This window comes from Amblyomma americanum, chromosome 3, assembly GCF_052857255.1.
Source record: "Amblyomma americanum isolate KBUSLIRL-KWMA chromosome 3, ASM5285725v1, whole genome shotgun sequence".
In the NCBI taxonomy this organism is placed as follows: Eukaryota; Metazoa; Arthropoda; class Arachnida; order Ixodida; family Ixodidae; genus Amblyomma; species Amblyomma americanum.
In genome coordinates, this window is record NC_135499.1 from 156137705 (window position 1) to 156157588 (window position 19884).

Consider the following 19884-nt stretch of genomic DNA (forward strand, 5'->3'; position numbering starts at 1 on the left):
CGTGTGCTGTGCGATGTCAGTGCACGTTAAAGATCCCCAGGTGGTCGAAATTATTCCAGAGCCCTCCACTACGGCACCTCTCTCTTCCTTTCTTCTTTCACTCCCTCCTTTACCCTTCCCTTACAGCGCGATATATGAGACAGATACTGCGCCATTTCCTTTCCCCCAGAAAACCAATTATTATTATTATTGTCATACAAAGCCAAATTTTTGCCGCTGTGGAATGACAGAATAACATACTGAAGTCTGGTACAGTACAGTGGGAAAGTGCAGTCCAAGCACAGGAGTGCATTCAACAGAAATACAGAGCACACTAGCACACCCTACAATTGCGTCAGGAGCATATAAGTAACGCTCAGGCTCACGTACCAATAGGGTCAATCCAGATACCGAGGGATGAAACACAGGCCACCGGACATGAGGCCAGTTCTGTGTCCTCGCACACCTCCGGGTTTGAGTGCACAATTAGGGCCAGCTTGGATGCTGCTGCTGTATTCCCATCTAGTACATGCTCCAGGAGTTGAGCAGTTTCTTTTTGCGTTGACTGCACCTCAACACAGATGGTTTCACCTTGGCTGTTGGTGAACTTGTTGCTCTCTTCTCCCCGCACACCTCTACCTAATTCTGGATGCTATGGTTGGAAGAGGAGTAAGAAAACGTGTTAGCAAGGGCATTGAGCAAGGGTGTTAACAAGGGCATTAATTAACAATGGTGTTGACAAAGGCGTTAACAAAAGGGAATTAACAAGGGCACTTTGATGTGACTGGAGTCAACCATGGCGTTAAATGCAGAGGGTGTTTATTTTCCTGTGTTCTGAAGAATGTCCAGGGTAAACTGAATTTAAACAAGCGCAGTTTACTTTTTTGTGGACCTCTAGAGCCTAGGGCAAATCCAAGATATATGTATGAAACAACTTATAGAAAGCTGAACCGGGGTTGTGTTTATTTCTTCATTCATATTTTTTGAATGATAGATCTCTTGCACTCAGCTAAGAATTGTAGGGTTTAATGCCCCAAAGTGAAACATAGGCTTTGAGGGAAGCTGTGGTGGAGGACAATTCAGACCACCCGTGGTTCTTTAACATACGCTGACATCGCACAGCACCTTTTGCATTTGGCCTCCATCGAAACGCAGCTGTGGCAGCCAGGACTGAACTCGGGTTCTCCAGCTCCTTATCACAACAATCCTTTAAAGATGCTTTGTATTTCACTATTCAAAGTAGACAGACTTTGTTGCCAGTCAAAGAAACTTAAAACAACTCAACAGACAAGAGTGCACATACATTAGTATCACCTTTCACATGTTTAATGGGACTGCAAGCCTTAAAATTCTTACACACTGCTGTCTCGAACTATAAGCTTGTGGCTGACAGGCGTTCAGTTTCACATCATGAAAATTCATACAGCTGGCAAGCTTCCACATCACTTTCCCTGCTGTATTGGAATGGACTGACATCTACAAGTAGAAGCAATAAGAGAGGGAACACTGAAGCGAGTGGCAATGCGAGCTGGTCAAGCACTGTGACTGTCTAAACACTGGAGGCACGCCCAACGTGCTTCTGCGCTTCCTACTTTTGAAGATGGTGTGGAAGTTATGGACGTTAAAATGCTAGTCGGGTGCATATGCTGCTTTTTAAATTAGAGGCACTTCTCTTAAAACTCTTAAAATAAATTGAAGGCATGCTCCGTCATGCTTGCAACATGGCATGCCACTGATTTCAAGAACAGCCACATGTGTGCGATCAGTCCACATTGCTGCAGGCTCGCGTGTTCCATTTCACAATATCTTTACTCACTGTAACCAAACCTAAATCCTTTGCAAAAAAGAGGGGTTCGCAACATTTTCATAGTAAGTGCAGTTGGCTCTCATTATTTCAAACTTGCTTAATTCAATTTACTGGTTGAGCCATGCTCTGGTCCTTGTTCACGTCATGGTAAAAAGGTTCCGCTTAACCTCCCCATAACTAGAACAAATGTTTGGTCCCCTTCAAGTTCGAATTATCAAGAGCCGACTGTATTCAAGTATTAAAGGCTAAGGGTTTATTACCTTTACAAACTTACTGACTGCTATTTTTGCTGCTGCATAAAATTTAAATGAAGGCATGGACACCATACCTCATTGCACATTCTCCCTTAGACTGTGGGTAAAGACATCGCTGAAAATGTGACAGTTTACAGAGATGTTCCGCGCATATCACCTACATACAATGCACAAACAGAAGAAAGGATTGCACATGCAACATGCCCCCAACTGCACCTCAAGAAAAGAAGACAGCACACAACTCACAAGGCAGGACAGATCATGCCGCACCATCTCCTGGATGAGCACATCGGCCAATGTCTTGAAGTCATGCACAAAGCGAGGATTTCTGTCTGAGCCGGCCTTCTCCTCAACCAGCAACTGGAAGAGCAGCTCCTCAGCACGGCAGGCTCTAGCCAGCTGGGCCCCCTTCTCTGCAGCACCCACAAGGGCCTCGAGCAACAGGGACCACTCTATCTGGTCCTCTGTGGGAAAGCAACACCAGGTGCATGAAATACGTCCCTGAATTCCCTCAGCCCAGGGGTGCACTTGCACCATACCACAGGCACTGATTCATAGCATGGTGCAAATTCCTGGCACTTTAGCAGAATAAGCTATCTTTTACACTTCTAGTCATACTATCTGTCACACTTTTCTTCAAATTCGGGTTTCGTAAAGTTGCTGACAGTTCGACGCAAACGAAAATAGCAAAACTAAGAACAGATGCACAGGGTAATTGTAGAAGAAGGGCTGAAACATGTCAACAAGGTTTTCGCAGAAACAATTAGATGAGCATGTCAGCAAGACATTCTATGCATTAAAAATATTTTTAGCTCTGCTTCCCTCACCTTGTAGCGAAAGTGACGGTTCCATCACTTCCACTGCGAATCCTCACGATGTACGCAAACCAGTGACCACCTTAAAAATCGCAGCTAGCGTCAAAGATCATCTGAAACAGATCAGACAGAAGATCATTATGCTCCTTTACCCCAATAATGAACACACAAAAGTGTGGTCTATATAACATAACCTGCCTGTTAATGGCGTACATCTATTCAAATTTTTTTTTTCTTGCTTGCTCATTCGCACAAAGATTATGCCTTGTAGTCTGTCACGTATATTAGAGCATATGACATCTGTGCTTGCTTGGTAAGCGGAAAGAAAAAAAAACACAGTTGCATGCAAGTTTTTAGTTCATCACTTCTGCCAGCATGCAATCCCCATTGCCCTTGCTTCTCATAGTTTCCAGAATCTGAATACGTAAAAATGGGCACATCCATTGACAGAAAAATTCTCTGTGCAAATCTTCAGCAAGACTCTAGCGGAATAATGTGGTACCTTAGCAAGTTGAACACTGCGGCAAAAAAAAAAAAATTGGATGCTTGAAATTCACAAAAGCGTCCCTTTAAAGCTTGGGGCCACACCACAAAACTCACATAGAACACCCTGTGTGTGCCACATACCACTTTACAACCTGGTGACATATGGCATTTAGATGGTATTGAAGAACTTCATTAAACTATTTATGCTGATGATACCACCACTTAGACACTACACTCTAACAGGCATCATGGGAAAATTAATGCAAACCGGCCTTAGCATCATTCACTACGAGCTCATCACCCACACTGACCTCAAACCAGATTACCTTACAAAGACATTGGTTTGTGAATGTTGGGAGATGAAGTTGCAATACCTTATTTTGCACCAGGCCCAATTAGTCCACAGCATGTGCAACCGAATGATGCAAACTAAGTATTGAATTTAGCAGACATACAACACACAAGAGCCAAACAAGAACTGAACTAACAAAGAATACTTTTTAACTCACATGTGCAAAACTAAATTTTTTATGATCTACTTACATGTATTTTGTTCAGCAGACAAGGGAATGAAAAGAGGTCCACCAAAAATATATATTTTGGGTGGACATGGCAATCTAGACCAACAGTGAATGTGGCATGGCCCTCCTGCACTTATCAGTGAAGCAGCACAACCCATCCGCAATGCAGTCTACCAGAATGAGCATCCGTGATAAAAAAAAAAAAATGGAAGGGGCCAAAACTTGATTGGAGCTAGATTTCAATTTTTTCCAATTGCGTTTTGGCCCCTTCCAATTAAACTGAGTGCTCTGGCCCTCAGTTTAAAATTTAGACCCTGGTCACAGTAACGTTTGTGGGAAGATACAGGTCAGTACATATATTATGCTTAAAATGCATACAGGGTAGGTCAGTACATATATTATGCTTAAAATGCATATAGGGTAGGTGCCCAAAAAGAAATAAAGATAGAAGTGCCCAGCCAGTAGGAGTTATATAACCACTCAGCCACCCAAGGAGAAATCTTCACCCTGCTTTACGTGACTACAATCAAGAAATGGCCGTTTCCATGCTGCAAAGCTTTCCACACAAAACTGACTAAGGCCGAAGCTGTGGCATGGCATCAACTTCAGACTCACACTCCTGACCTATATCACAAACATTTGTTCTTCTCCACCCTCTACCCAGACAAATGGCCAAGCTGCCAACAGCACCGACTTACACTGTACCATTCCGTTTGGGCCTGGTCAACACCACCCAGCGGCGTCCCACCCATAACCCTCCCCACGGTCCACCGCTTCCTCTTGGAAAGATGCCCTGTCAAGCACGGAACCGACTGACCAGCGCTGGCTCATTAAGCATGCTGAGAAGATAGCAGTGGCCAATGGGGCTATGGACTGGGAGCCTTTCTTCTTGAGATCGTTCTGACCAGCACAAATCCGTTAGACAAGCGACAGCTTCTAAAGCAGGCTTGCACGGCGCATGGAGCCCTGGACTGAGGGCTCCACTCAGGAAGACAAGAATACTATATTTAATGAAGTTTTTCCTCCTCCTCGTCCATGAAAACACAGTGCCCAACCCAGAAAGGTTCCCTCATGCTCATATGCCCATACGTCACCTGATCATCAAGACTGCTCAGACTCCGACACAGTACCATCACACTGACCTCACCTTGGAAGATGATATCCATTGAATACACTGCTATAACCAACCATCAGTTGGCCTACACCACATTTTGTGGACCAAAGAACTGGCCAGCAGACCCACATTGCCTGCCTTTATCTCTCATATCTGGAGCAGACCTCGAAAGAAAATACGAGAGCTTTACCACAGGCGTGCAAGGCTCACTTTTCTCATGAAGTATAGGCTGACCCAAATTCCTTCTGCACCCTCTTTCGCCCACATGGGGCGACTGCAAGCTCCTTTTCCTTTATTCATGTACTAAACATTTCAATTAATCGTTACCTGCTACTTACCTTTCAAATATGGCTGCTTGCATCTCCTCTGCACAGCCCCCAATTACCAATTATTTACATTTAAAGAAATCAAAGACTAAGGTAAATACCAGGAACTGCACCAGGATACTCGGCACCAGGATACTCAGTGTGGGGTGGCAGAAAGAATTAGGGTGGCAGAGGAGGGGGAAGGTGGGGAGGAAGGGTGAGTTAAATTTTGGGTATGTGTAACATCTCTGCACAACTACTCTTTATAAGGATAATCAGAATGTGTCAGCGCAAGCTTCACATACTCGCCTACCATCAAGAAGGGCCTGATTTGGGCTGCATTATGAGAAAACACCCTTCTTGCCAGCGCCTGAATGAAGTGCGCTTGGAAAACTTTTGCTATGGCCTGGCAAATTTTTGCGGTGATGGCCGCCATCCCCCTGCCTCCCTTTGGCACTGCCAGCGGTAAATACTGCAGACCACAGTTCGATGGCTCCATAGCCTCATGTCACTCTTCATTTGTAGACAAAAACAAACCAAGGCACATGCGTGACATAAATCTGTGCTCTACCCTTCTTGAGAGAATGGTATAAGAAATGTAAAGCCAAAATTCGTGTCACAGATTCGCATATGTTATTCTCTAGAAATGGGAGCTGGATGCATATAATAAGTTCAATGCTCAGGAGTCTGGCAGAATTACACTATGAATCATATTTCCAGTGTAATAAAACACAGAGAAAGGATGAGTGGACCCCACGGACATGTCTGTTTGCCCATGCGTTTTTGCACTGGAAACAAGTTTCATAGTGTAACACGCTACCACCTAGCCTAGCTGTGTACACTTAGTAACCTACGAGAATTGTGCCAGTTCTGCTGAATTCCCCACTTAAATCATCAGAGTTTAAAATACTATCCATATATTGCTGTACCAAACACCCCTTTCTCCCATCACTTTTGTGATGAAAAAATATTCATTGTTTGTACTAAAAAAACGAATGTGAGCACTTAGCCTCTGGTTCAGACAGAAGTAATCAAATCAAACCTGGGGCCACCCATTACTTCATCACAGAACCCACGGAATAACTCACCAAATCATTTGACTTAACAGTTTATACCTCCTTCACTGCCTACTCTGAAATCCCGTTCTATTGCTACAGCAGAGCCTCCCATAAAAATAAACTAAAGGTGTTGTATTATTGGTTCCTGCTTTTCTGATTGCTGAAAGCACCACAGTCATTAAATTCGCATACTCTGGAAAGTTTCAAGGCAATATTGCCTTAAAAGTCTACAAAAGAGACAAGCCAACATTTCACAGCAATGCATGGTGCAACTATTATAAGCATAGAACTAAATGAAGGGGGCTCTGAAACAGTTATCCAAAGTTGCAAAACATGTGCATTATGACAGGTCACTTCTTACACTTACTGCAAGAATTTTTTTTTATAGTAATCTGTAGTGAAGAGGTAATAAGCAATAAAAATATTTCCCCTCAGGACATATAACAGTTTCCCCTTCTTCTCATCAAGACTACATGTAATTACTGGCACCATGATGTCCTTGCAATGCTCTGCACAGTGACAGCACTTTTTATTTTTCTTTATAGCAAAAGTAATTTAAAGGGACACAGAACCAATCAAAGTTAGCGTTCATTTATAGACTATTGCGTCCTAATCACAAAAAGATCCTCACCCAAAACGGAGCCTTTATGAGCTACAAAAGGCAAAAACAATACGCAGGTACCTTCATCACCAGCCAATTTCTCAAGTGAACTGCGGTACAACACAATTTTTTGGGTGCACATCCCAGAGGCTGGGCTACACCATTACTCGTTTCCAAGCATCGATGACAAAATCTTTTTCAGTGTGGACCACCTTTTAGTTTCTTGGGTGTGTCACGGCAATGCACAGCTACCATGCACAGGGAGTCAAGGCGAAGCCAACTTGTTGGCAACAGCAACATGGCATGTGTACTTTTCACAGATAAACCAAAGCTGACCCGTGAGTTCATCATGCGACTCAGTATTCGTTGCCGCACAGCATGAATACACGACGTAGTGAACGTGTTAAAAAGCACAGCTTTCTAAAAAGGATGCGCAGATTTTTCTATGTGCATATTCCAGGATAGATTGTTAGTAAACATCAAACCTAGATATTTATAGCTAGTGACTGCATGCAATGGTGATTGTCCAAGGAGATATGCATGAGTAAATGGATACTCTTTCATGTCACATGATGGACATTTGTTTTCTCTTTGTTACAGACCATACCTCAATTCTCACACCATTCAAGGATGTTAATAAGTGAAATATTAAGGTAAATTTACTGATCAGGACAAACCTCATCATACCCAGCAACAGCCAGAGAACCAATTTTTGCTAAAAACAAATACTGGATGGAGTCGTCCTCAGTGAGCCTTTCACTACTGCCGGCTTAGGCGTGCAACACACAAGGTTTGCTCAAGTTGCTCTCTCTGCCACTCTGCTCCCTATGGCCCCTGCAGATTGTGGCAGTGAATGAACACACCAACTTAACAGCTGCCATCTCCCTGACGTGACATTATACAGAAGTGAGAATGGCATCGCAGCGAGGAGGAAAAAACAGACAACATTTGAAGAGACAGGAAAGCACTTTTCAGAGCAAGACTGGTCGGTCTTCTGCCGCATGCTGAACAGGCGTATAACTACATGTTCATTGGTATGTTGGGATAGTTCACTAAAGATATTAAAAATGTTTCAGGGTTTCATTAAAGGGAATAGAAATGTTTTTGTGACAATGTTTCTGCCTTAAAGATCCCTACAAGCATAGTAATCGTGAATAAACTAAAAAACTAACAAAAGACTGTAGGCACCAACTTTTTCATGCATGTTTTCTTCTTTAACCTGAGAGAGGGATTTCCAAAGTTTATTTCTTAACATGTTCACTGCGGCGGCGATTTTTGGGGCCCTAATACCAGTGTGGCATGACCCACCTTTTATTTTCTTGAACGTGTCGTGACAATGCACAGCTACCATGCATTAGTATACACTGGTCACCCAGTGATACTCGCCTGCAATCCCCAATTACTTTTTAACTGAATTTCTTCTTGATACTGTTTCGGTTTCATCAACCAAAACTATAGCTATGACGTGTAAGCAGTGTTTAGGTCATGCGAGACATGAAAAAACTGCAATATAATCGCTGATACATCAATTTTTGTCATTCCAGCTCTTGAAGCAGGCTAGCTTAAGTGCTGCACAGGGAATTAGAACTATGTATCAGTGATTATATTGCAGTTTTTTCTATACCTCAGATGACTTGAAGCCACCCTTTATGTCACAGCCATCATTCAGCTCATGAAACAAACAGATTTATGCCTCATGTGATCTAAAGCCCTTTTTAACGTCACAGCGATTGTTCAGTTTATGAAACCAAAACCAAAAAAGCATTGACCACATGATGAACCATGTATTATAATGTCTTATGCATCATTAAAGAGAAAAGATGCAGCTAAATAGATGTCCATAGTCCTTTAATTACAAGCCATTCTTTACCACCTATTTCAAGTTTAGTTGGCGGCGGCATGCAGATCCTGCATGTTACATTCAACCTGCTCCGGTGTTGGAAATTTCAGACTCGAGAATCTTATCTCTACTTCCATCGTGTGCTGACAAAAGCCTGTCAGGTTTCGATCCCCTTATTTTGACACACAAAGAGACATCACTATCTTTGCTCTACATGGATTACACATCACTCTATGTCGACTCCCGAGCAGACAAAACTGCTCACAGCGGCCAGTATTGAAATTCATATTCGTGTTCTACTTAATGCCTGTGAATGCAAGTCAAGGGAAACAGGATGGACTGAAGTGTTCTGGAATCCCTATATACAATCAAGAAATAAATTCTATTCTTAACAATTTCTGAAATTTCATGTCAACCGCTTTAATGCGTTTTCAGTCAGCCATTGCTGCTCTCAGCAGATTTTGTAGACTGGACAAGTTAACTTTCAGCATTTTCTGTTTATTTTCCACCTTTTGGTGTCATCAAAAGCATTCACTACGCAAACAAAAAAGAATCTGAAGCACCTAACTCCTCTTGACAGTAGCAATCAAGATGCATACAATGGCCTTGGTTGTGACAACTTATTGAGCTGCTTTCCCCGTTCTTCAACCTTAGAAGCCTGTAAGCATCAAATGCTACTTGTATAATCCAATGGTCATGAAGGTTGAAACCTATTGCTTGAATTAACATTACCACACACGTTATCCAAGGCACATCAAAGAACAGCCTTTTAGAAATGCAGCAGCATCAACACCAGAGACAGAATTTAAAAAAGTCATTTTTCTTGCTTTTTTGCAAAAAAGTCCAAAATCAAACAATGGCTTTAAGCATCACACCTGAAAGAATCGCAACGATAGGTGAACAGTTCACTCTTGGAAAAGCAAGAATGAGCAGCAGCATTCATGAAAAAAAAACAAATCACCAATCTAATATCTGCTGCAAACTGCATTGCAAAGATAACTGCATTGTTGAGCAGTGTTTCAAAGAGTGTTCTGGCATGTTGTTTAACATCCCAAAGCTGCACGTCAAGATTTGAGAGATGTCATAGTGGTGGGGGGAGGCTCCGGGTCAATTTAGACCACCTGGGTCTACTAATGTGAACTAACATCACACAACATGGGGAGGTCTCTGGTACCTTGCCGTCATTGAAATGCGACCACTGTCAATGGGGTTCAAAAGTGCAAACTTTCGGTTCAGCAGCCACATACCAAAGCAGCTGTTTTTTGACGCTTCGAACACCAAAGCGTTCTTTTCATTGTATTTCAGAGATAAATACAATAACACAGCCACCACATCTGCGCAATTAGTCCCTTTTAATCAGGCAACTTCGTAAATAGCATGCCTGTGTTTACTGGCTCCTTGTGTGCAATCCGCTCCTCAACGAGCACATCACATTCAGTGGTGCACCATTAGCTCTCATCAGAATTTGTCTGTCGAGGCATGATAACTTCATACTTCTCTGTTGGGCCAGAAGCCAGAATCCTGTCCACAAGCTCATGCACAGAGAGCTTGTGACGCACTGTGAGAAACCTACCCTCTGGACCATCTATACTGACACTCTTCAAGCCATATTTGCGTGCCACCGAATGCATAAACTTCCTCTCCTCATTGTCAAACTCGGGTGAAAACACAAGATCCTGCAGCACAACAGTGTCTGAAAACTCCTTCAGCATTTGATGAACTTTGGTCTTGAAGTTCTTGCCCATTTGGCCAGCGCTGCCACTGAAGCCCAGGCCTTGACGCCCTGATGTTTCTTTGAGCATCACAGGGTCAACAATGCCAACACCTTCCTTTCCAATGCCACCACCACTCCAGCCCATCATTTTCAGAAGCTTGTGGCCGATATTCTCTGAGGTTATCTTCTTCAAAGAATTGCCCCTGCCAGGGCCCTGAAGTGTGTTTTTGGTCAACTCAGGGCCACACCCATCTACTTTCTGTTTGTACCTCAATGTGGGAGCGACACTTTGGAGGTAGGCTACAGATGCAGAGGCCGCTTTCAACTTCGCCTCTGGCTTCGTGTCACCCACTGCCCGCTTGATCTCATGGTATCCGAGCATATATGTGCAAACGAACCCAGACGCACTGCTTTCAATCTCAAACGAGCCTCTTAGCCGGTTTGCACATGCTGTCCTACACAATGTAGTGATGACATCATCAGGATTAAAGGCTTCAACCACGACAAGCTTCTGCAGGTCAAGAATGCGGTCATCGTCAGCAGAACTTTTGGGAAAGCAATAACTTTTAGGGCTAATTATAGGGCTGGCACGCACACCGGCGTTGATGATCGGTTCGAACTTGGGAGGTGCGGCAGCACTAGGCGGCGTTTCTGGGCGCCGCTGAGTACGTGCAAACTTATCCCAGACAAGCTGGTAGGCAAGACGCTTGGCTTCCTTTTTGTTCGTGGCCGAAGCCTTCCCCAAAGTTTCACTGCCGGAGCAGACGACACATTCGAACATGGCGGGACTCTGCTTCTGGGCGGGCCGCTCTTCAAACTGCACACCTAGGCTGAATCCACACTTCGAGAACACCTGTTGCATTTTGTCAAGGATATTGGCGCCAGTGATTGCACCGTCCCTTATAAGCTGCGCCGCGGCCTCGAATTTTGGGAGCTGTGTAGGGTCCTCGGGGTCGGCGGCAGCTGTCGTTGCATCGGACCGCGCAGAGGTAGCTTCTCCTGGCGGCAGGCTGGCAAATTTGCGCGAAACCTTCGCAACGCCGCCAGCGTCGGGCAAGTCGATGGGGCTGGCTGCACGTTTGCGAGACTCGCATCCAAGCCCTGCCCTGTTCGCAAAGCCACCCACAAACTGTGGCCTCATCGGTGTGGCATTGTACGACTGTGTAGTGGCTTCCGACGGAGGCTCGTTCGACGGTGCGGCGCTAGCCCTGACGAAGGCGACCGGCGCAACGGGGGGCAATTTTGGCCGTTTTGGCCTGGCCACTTCCTTCGCTAGCTCACGCACGAACTCTGCCACAGCAGCCGGGTATACGCACCCAAGCAGTTCCATGTTCACGAACGTTTGTGCCAGACATAGCAGTCGATTCTCAGGAAATCGGTTCTGGTGCCGCAAAATGAATTCCCGACGCATGGCCCAGTGTTCGTCCGGCTCCCATCGCTGTCGAAACCGTTCCAAGTCCTCCATCCTACTAGATAGGCTTAGACGCGAAAAATTATGGCAAATTAAGATTATCTCATTTGCACGGCCACAGCATGGCCCAGACGAGGCTGCCCCGACGAAACCGCATGCTCCGTCGGGACAACGTGGGCGCGACAGTTTCGTAGTTCCTGCCATCACACAACGGTGCAGCTTGTTTGCTTTAGCAGCGCATATAAAACTTCCGGAACGATAAATGCAATCACTGAACCTCATAGCACGCGGAAGCGCACGCAGAACCCGCTATACGCAGAAACCAAAACCTACACTCCTGGAAACATCAGACCCAAGAACTGTGCTTGTTATACGGAGTCTAACATTTAAATAACGACGATGGAGAAAGTGTTTTTTAGTCCACATCCGCACACACAGCTCGCAAAGAAATCAACGCACCGACTTACCAGTAGTTCTCTCTTCGAGGCACGAAATGCGCCTAATTGGATGACACATACCCCTACGTCGTCGCTCGGCTTCCCGCAGCGCAATGCATCTCCACAAATCGCTCAAATGGCGCCAGAAAGCGCAACCAGTTGGCTTTTCTGCCGTTTAGGCGAACACAATCTCAAAGCTCCACAGGCCTCAGAATAATGCGAACGAGATCACTCTGGCCTTACATGCGCCAGTAGGAGCGTCGGTGCCTCGGCACCGTTGGAAGTCGCTCGACAACACAAATGCGCGCATATGGGGGGTGGGGCACGGAGTCACCGCACGCGCAGCGTGGCGGGTACTTCAAACACACCAGGAAAAGCAGGTCAAAGAGTTGTAATAAACAACGGCTTTATTTTCCTTCACGTCGCGAATTACACGCTGAATCATGATGCAGTGAACGGCTCCAATCTCTGAATGATCTTTAACTGCCAGTTAGCGAATCTCACCTTTAAAGCAACAGCTGCTCAGAATACGTGCTCTTGCAAGTCATGTCGGCAAAGGGAACCTACAAAAACGCCAAAAGGCGACACTTATCTGCAATTCCAGATCAGCATTACCATGCACGAACCATACAAAATATTCATACATGCTTCTGGGAATTCATCAACTATATTAATTGCAACCACACACACACACACACAACGTAGCACATAATTATAAATGTACGTGTGTCAGATCAAGAGGATATCATTACAGCAGAGCAGGGTTTGATAACTCATGCATACAAATTGAGAAAAAGCAGGTCATTCATCAAGGAAACTTACCGCTGTTTTGCCCTAAAGCTACGTATATCAGTTCAGACTCAGCTGTATGGCTGTTGCTCCATGTCAGAACACAAGATTTACCCTTAAACATGAAATAAAGGCAAGTCTTCATTGTGCCAGGAGTATATGAAAAATAACTAGTTCAAAAAATGGATTTAACGCAAAAAAAAACCGAAGAGAACTACCTGAGAATGTGAACGATTTATAACCACAAAACATGAGCACAACATTGTTGGCAAGTGCAAGCAGCTATCGCATGACCCAAATTTTGTTGTGCAACACATGAAAATTCTCTTGGTCTTTATTAATTTGAAAAGTCACATTCAAATTCCAAATCTTAACATGAAAAAAAAAAAGATTACAAAAGGAAGAATTCCATGCAACTAGAAGACGGTCAGGCTCGTTCATCTAAATGTCTAACATTTGACTGCTATGAATGCAGCACTTCACTTGCATGCAACATTGCTTTACTGATGTGTATGTGCCTTCAACCAAGTAAATATGGAGCCATTGCAAAGAAAGCTTATATTTCTGTGCCAGCACTTGAGAACGTAGCTCGCCAAAGAACCACCAGCATTGGCTTCTAGGGCACATGGAGCTCAAGTCAAGACCGCGAGACTTGTTTCCAGGCTTTGTCATCATTGCGTGTAAACACGTGTTTACACGCAATGATGACAAAGCCTGGAAACAAGGACTGGTACCAGTCCTGCATTCTTGAGATCAGATGCTTTCACGATGGTTCGCACTTAGCATTAAGGGGCTGAGGGGGTCAGTTCATCAGCAGCTGCTTCATATACCATGGGTGCCAATTGGGAACAAGAAAGTAGCCATTTAATTACTTCTACAACGCAGAGCTATGACAGAAGGCTTGTATAAACACAGTAATCCCCTGCAAATATCACATTATCTTTTTATAAAGGGGGCAAAACATATGAGCATGAGTGTACTGGAAGGTTTATAGCAAAGCCGGCACCAATTTTTTTTTTTTAGAAAAACAAATTCGGGGTACAGCACCCAAGAGTGAAAGAGGAGGAAAAAAAGAAGAGATGTAAGGAGAAGTACAGAAAAAAAATACATGCTCAACACCGTTTCCAATATGAGGATGAAGAAACTTGCTTTATGCATCTCCTTTGGTGAGTTAGGAGCATGCAATTGGTGGTTTGGGAATGACTGTCTGCACGAACACTTTGAGCATGAAAAAGAAAAAAGAACAAGCATGCCAAAACAATCTGGTAGTTAATTACCTTGAGTGCAGCTGTGAACCAATTTTCCACAACAGCAGCATTATTGTGAAATGCTGAGAGAAGCGTGCATGGCTATGTTTACCATGTGTACATGTGAACTATAGGTATTCATTAGCGTTCTCGTTCCTCGAGAGCCTGATTTGTTTAGTCTGCAAAGCTTCCCATGTCATCCTCTCCTATTAGGTTTGATCTGTGCTCTGTTCCATGAATTACTGTCTAACCTTGGACAATGAGGATTGGTTGTTGGCCAACAATGTCATTCATCCCGTACTGCAAACCCTGTGCTTATGCACTCTGTCAACTTTTATCTGCATAATGAACTGTTGACTGAAGAGGCATATTTTCCCTGAGTATTGTGAAAAAAAAAAATTACAACAGTCGCATCTGACTGTCCCCATCCATGCTGAGCATCACAAAAGTTCTAAGATGAGCAAATGCCTGAATCATGCTAGGGCCATCATTATCCATCACAGGAAAGCTGTCACTCCCGGCACGGTATTGCCAACAGTGTATGTATAGCATGCAGAGTGGTGTGAGACTCTGCGGCTCCTCAGGCAAAGTGTCTTAACAGCTACTCTAGTCCAAACAGAGCCGCCCACTCCCGCCTAAGCTGACAAAAGCAGTCAAGTAAGTCTTAAAACAGCAGAGACAAAGTTTACGGGTTGCATTTTTTTTTTTACTGCAAAGATTTCACATTAGTAACCCAAGAAAATAAATTATTCTTCATCAATGAACATTAGATGATTTAATGTCAGATAGGTTCCATGCCGGCGTTTTAGTTTCGATTTCTGCAGGTAGGGTCTTGATAATCGCTGGGCAGATAAAAGAAAGCAGTTAGCTGCAGGGCCCAAAAAACTGATGTATGGCTTGTCCATCATCTGCTCACTACTGCACATGGTGCACGAGCTGTTGAGATGCCCTCCTTGAGCAGATTCAGTGGCACAATCATTTTTCCTGGGACAAAAATCAACTATACAGTAACCTAGCTGATGCATACATGGTGATTTGCTTACCTCAAAGTGCCGCTCGCACCAAAATTCCATACACACACTTCACAATAAAGATATGACACAGTACCGCAATGGAAAAGGCCACAGGTGAGAAGAGCTAATGCGAAACTGTGCCTCACTGCAACGCAGAAGAATGATTAATGCGCGATAGCACTTCCAATCATGTGTATGTTGCAACAATGTGCAAGTGTCAGCATACAGTAGACTCGCAATAATTCAAACAAATTTAAAAATTTTGGTTAGCTGGCTATACTTTCAATGCAGTTCAAAGCCGCTTAATTCGCACCATGAATTTTTCCTAAGTTTGACTATTTCAAAATTATTGTCTTGCTCCTACGCTCCCAGCGTGCGAAAGTGCGGCGACCAAGTTGGAAACATCAGATCGCCATGTAGTTTCGTTTTTTGAGCTTCGCTACCAGCCCACGACGACTGTGCACGTCTGTCTGCCACGCTTCAACAAGCCAAGCCCAGCTGCGTGCCTGTTCGAGTGCTAACTGGCGCATCAACAGTCTTTTTTTTTTCTTTTTAGAAGGCATCTTGCCATTCGGGTGCAAATGTTCATTCCCCTCGCTTTCGTCCGCACAGTCCTGCGTGTTGATAATCCGTGCATATCCCAAGCTGCTCGCTGTGTGGTGAAGCCTCCTTACAGGGACACCAGCGCTTGTGAGGAGGCTTCACCTCTACTGCATTGCACCTACGAAGGAGGCCGCAGAAGGCTTTGCTATTTTGAAGCAGCTGTGCTTCGATATTCCCGACAGTGGGCATGCAGTACACATTGACAGAATTGCGAAAAACCGTCACTGCCACGCAATTAATTTATCTTAAAAGCAGACCATTTATTTTTTTATCAATTAAATCTAATGCGGTGAGAAACTGTTTCAGAAATATTTTTTTGTGGCCATTCGACTATTCGAGCTTTAGATAATTCAGACCTTTTTTTCAATCCTTTTAGATCTTCATAACGTGGGTTTACTCTATTGGGAAAACAGCGCATTTCTGATAACTTTTTTCAACCACACTTGAGCAGAGATATCACTGCCTTTCACCCATATTTTATGTTGGGCTAAAGTTTTTAGCTACATTTGCTTAAAGAAATAAATTGAAGATATTATTTGCATGCACAGATATCCATAAAACAAATCACATTTAGTTTTGGATCATATTAACGTGCCTTTCTGATAATTCAAATAAAAATCTCTGGTCCCTTGAAGTTTGAATTAATGAGCATCTACTGTATTTCTAGAAAAATTCCAATTCATGCATTATGCTGATGCGACTTGTAGGCTCTGAAAGTACATGCTCAGCTTTACGCACTTCAAATGAAAATAAAATATGTTTTATGCATTGCTTCCTTCCAGTACCCACCTGCACACCTCTTTGTATACACAAGCATCCAGCAAGCTTTTTGTAGCCTTAAAACTTGGTGCCTGCAATCCAGCTAATACAGAAACACATTGCAAACAAATAACTGCCAACAACAATTAACACACTCAAATCTGCAGGCTTATTATCAAGAACACGAGGAAACAGCCGAGTGAAAATTGGGAATTCTGACCACAGGAAGCTTTCATGCCAAGAATACACCTGGCAGCATCAAAGTACAAATTAACAGTACACATTTAGGTAGTGTTTGCAAGTAAAAAGAAAAAGTAACAACAAATTTTTTTTTTTCTCTCATCTGTTGCAGGTTCCTAACCGAGTACCAGCACAATGGGGCTTCAAAAAGTAAATGTCCTGCCACTTGAGTACTGGCAACCAGCATTTCCTTATCTTCCAAAAAATTGATGCATTTCTTTGAATAATGTGAACAAATATATCACGTGCGTATCACAGAGGCATGCCATGTACGTGTTAGTCAGACCTTGCCCTCTGCAGCAGAAATGCACTGCTGCTGCTGCTGCTGCTGCTGCTGCTGCTGCTGCTGCTGCTGCTGCTACTACTACTACTACTACTACTACCACTACTACACTGCATGTGCAGTAGTAAGGCATCTCAACCTGCACAGTCTGCGTGACACATACATTTCTGCAGGCATGTAAGACTGTGCCACACATGTGCGATTCCAAGGAGGGAATTGTGACATAGCAGTGAACTGTAACATTGAAAGCCTGAGGGCACAGCAGGCAGCAGCACCATGCATCTTTGTTTAAATTGCACACTGCTCCCTCGATAGGCTTATGCCAACACACATACGTGATGTCTGGCCATGGCATGCCTTGATATTACTGCTCTGTGCTGGTCCCTATAAACAGTTGAAAGTTAGCACTTGTCTCACTTATGTCCTTATTTTAGGTTGCACTATAATTTTTAAAATCGTATCGTACCAATTAACTTACCTGAACTGCCATGCTGCCGCCCTTATCAGCCAATCTTTTTTCTGTTTTAGGATATCCACATAATTCCATTCAGTCTTATTTGGTACAAGAAAGTGCAGTTCAAGGAATGGAATGCAGAATACATCAATGCTGCTCTAATCCAGCTTTTAACATGTGTCAAGAGCATTTCAGTGGTACGGTGCTCATACCCGCCAATGCAATCCAGGCACACAGAGAAGAAATGCAGGCTGCATGCACATCTTAACATCAGGGCTTCATTCTAGCAGCATCTCGCCCAAGCGCCCATGGATGTCCTTGGTACATTCACCGCTAATCCACGTATCAGTGTAAGCAAATATACATACTAGACAACGACAGGGCACCTACAGGCCCTAAATTATCCACTTCCAAATGAATATTTGTGATATTAATTTCTAAATTTCTGAGAGATTGCCATGTATGGATTTGAGAGATTCTACGGTAATCAGTTAAATATGTATGTGCACTAGCGCAATCAAGGTCGGGATGTCCTGTGACAAAACCAGACTTTGAGTGCGTATTTAAACACTAAAACTTGACGTCGATATTTGTAGAAAAATAATGCAATGAATAACATATAAACAAAATATGCTTTCAATGAAAAACTTTTTTGGCTCAACGTGTTCAATGAGGTTGTATATCTTTTTTCTCTGATAACATTTCCTTACAAGGATTTAGTTAACTTTTTGGAAAGGAACTTAATTTAATAAATGGCTAAGTTTTTACTGGTTTAAAAAGTGACATTAGGTCTATGTCTACCACACAAAGTATGATGCTTTTACTATTTGCCCTATACCTGTGTGACCACTCAGCTGCACAGCTTATTTCGTATGACAGTTTTATTAATGAATATTGTAACTATTACAATACACAAACACTATCAAAAAATGCATATAGCTTGCTTTGCTTTACTGTTGACTAACTTTTGCTATCACAGGTAAATATTGGCCTCGAATCATGCCACACTGCTTCATGCTCAAACTCACAGGTTACAGGTTACATTTCCGTTTCATATTAGAAAATGCCGCATGGCTAATAGGTTGCTGCTACATGGCTCTCAGAAATGCATTCCGGGGCATAAGACGTGTGCACATACACACAATCTGCCTTACCTTGTCGATTCGAAGGCTCCGTAACATGCAAAGCCGATACTATTCAAGGATAATGTTCTTCAAAGGCGAGTCTTCATTTCAGATCTGCAAAAACTGCTTTGTTCACTGAGCAATTTGAAATCTCAACATAGGTTAGTACTTCATTGCACTCTCTCTGAATTCTAGCTAAAGCTACGGCCAAAGGCGTGTAGTGACTGACAGTTATGCAGCTACATGTGATCGATATATAATGAGACAACAGGAGAGTAGAAAAAGGTGTGTATACGTGTTCTCCACACCATCGAAGAGGGGGTGAGATGGTATGTGACTCATAAGGCAGAAAAGACCACGTCATACTGTCTCCTGCCAGTCAACTCAGCTCCCTTCCTTGAGGCACCCACGAGGGATTTGAAAAGCAGGGGTCTCTCTACCCAGTTCCCTGCACAAAAATACACCATGAGGCACTCAAAATGTATCCTCAAACTGCCTCTAGACGTGGTTTATGGGTGTTTAACGTCCCAAAGAGACTCAGTCTATGAAGGCCGCCATAGTGAAGGCCTCCGGAAATTTCGGCCTCCTGGGGTTCATTAACATCGCAGAGCACACGGGCCTCTAGAATTTCGCCTCCAACGAAATTTGACCGCCGCGGCCGGGATCAAAGCTGCGTCTTTAGGGTCGGCAGCCGAGCGACACAACCACCGAACCACCGCGGCGGCTTGCCTCTATATAGCAAGGCACTGGCATTGTCAACATCTGTGTTCCATGGACGTTCAGTTCTAGGTTGTCACAAATTTTTGATAATTATATAAATTATGGGCTGTTTCATCCCTATCATCATTCATTTCCCTTACCCTTTGAGACGAGTATTGTGTTCTACTATCGAAAAAATTCTGAAAATATGTGTGTATAGAGGATGCTCCACCTACGAGTGCAATTTAAAAAAAAAAAAGGCTTTTTGAGTTAGATGAGCACTTTCGTCAGCATAGCGTTGTCAGCGATGGTGTGAATCAGATTACAACTG

General features: G+C 43.6%; 2 protein-coding genes across 3 annotated transcripts in view; both read right to left on the bottom strand.

Annotated features, from left to right (window-relative positions):
• Window positions 1–15663, bottom strand: part of Ipp (inositol polyphosphate 1-phosphatase) — a 28155-nt gene extending 12492 nt beyond the window's left edge. The window contains exons 1-4 of one of the 2 annotated variants that reach the window (XR_013313354.1): window positions 12373–12656; window positions 2868–2968; window positions 2287–2504; window positions 370–631 (exon numbers count right to left, since the gene is read on the bottom strand). Coding sequence is in view for 1 of the 2 variants with exons in the window: in XM_077658471.1 (XP_077514597.1) it covers window positions 370–631; window positions 2287–2504; window positions 2868–2892 (505 nt within the window). In the remaining variant the exon portion in view is untranslated. Of the gene's footprint in view, window positions 1–369; window positions 632–2286; window positions 2505–2867; window positions 2969–12372; window positions 12657–12846 lie in introns of those variants that run through there. The other variant, XM_077658471.1, reaches the window with a different exon arrangement.
• Window positions 4252–12287, bottom strand: LOC144125246 (uncharacterized). The gene has a single exon (XM_077658468.1). The coding sequence runs from the start codon at window positions 12185–12187 to the stop codon at window positions 10229–10231; it is 1959 nt and encodes a 652-aa protein (XP_077514594.1). The 5' UTR covers window positions 12188–12287; the 3' UTR covers window positions 4252–10228.
• Window positions 15664–19884: the final 4221 nt, after the last annotated feature.

Excerpts from the sequence above, each read along its gene's own strand:
- LOC144125246 (XM_077658468.1), bottom strand. The coding sequence starts at position 12,187 with ATGAGGTTCAGTGATTGCATTTATCGTTCCGGAAGTTTTATATGCGCT.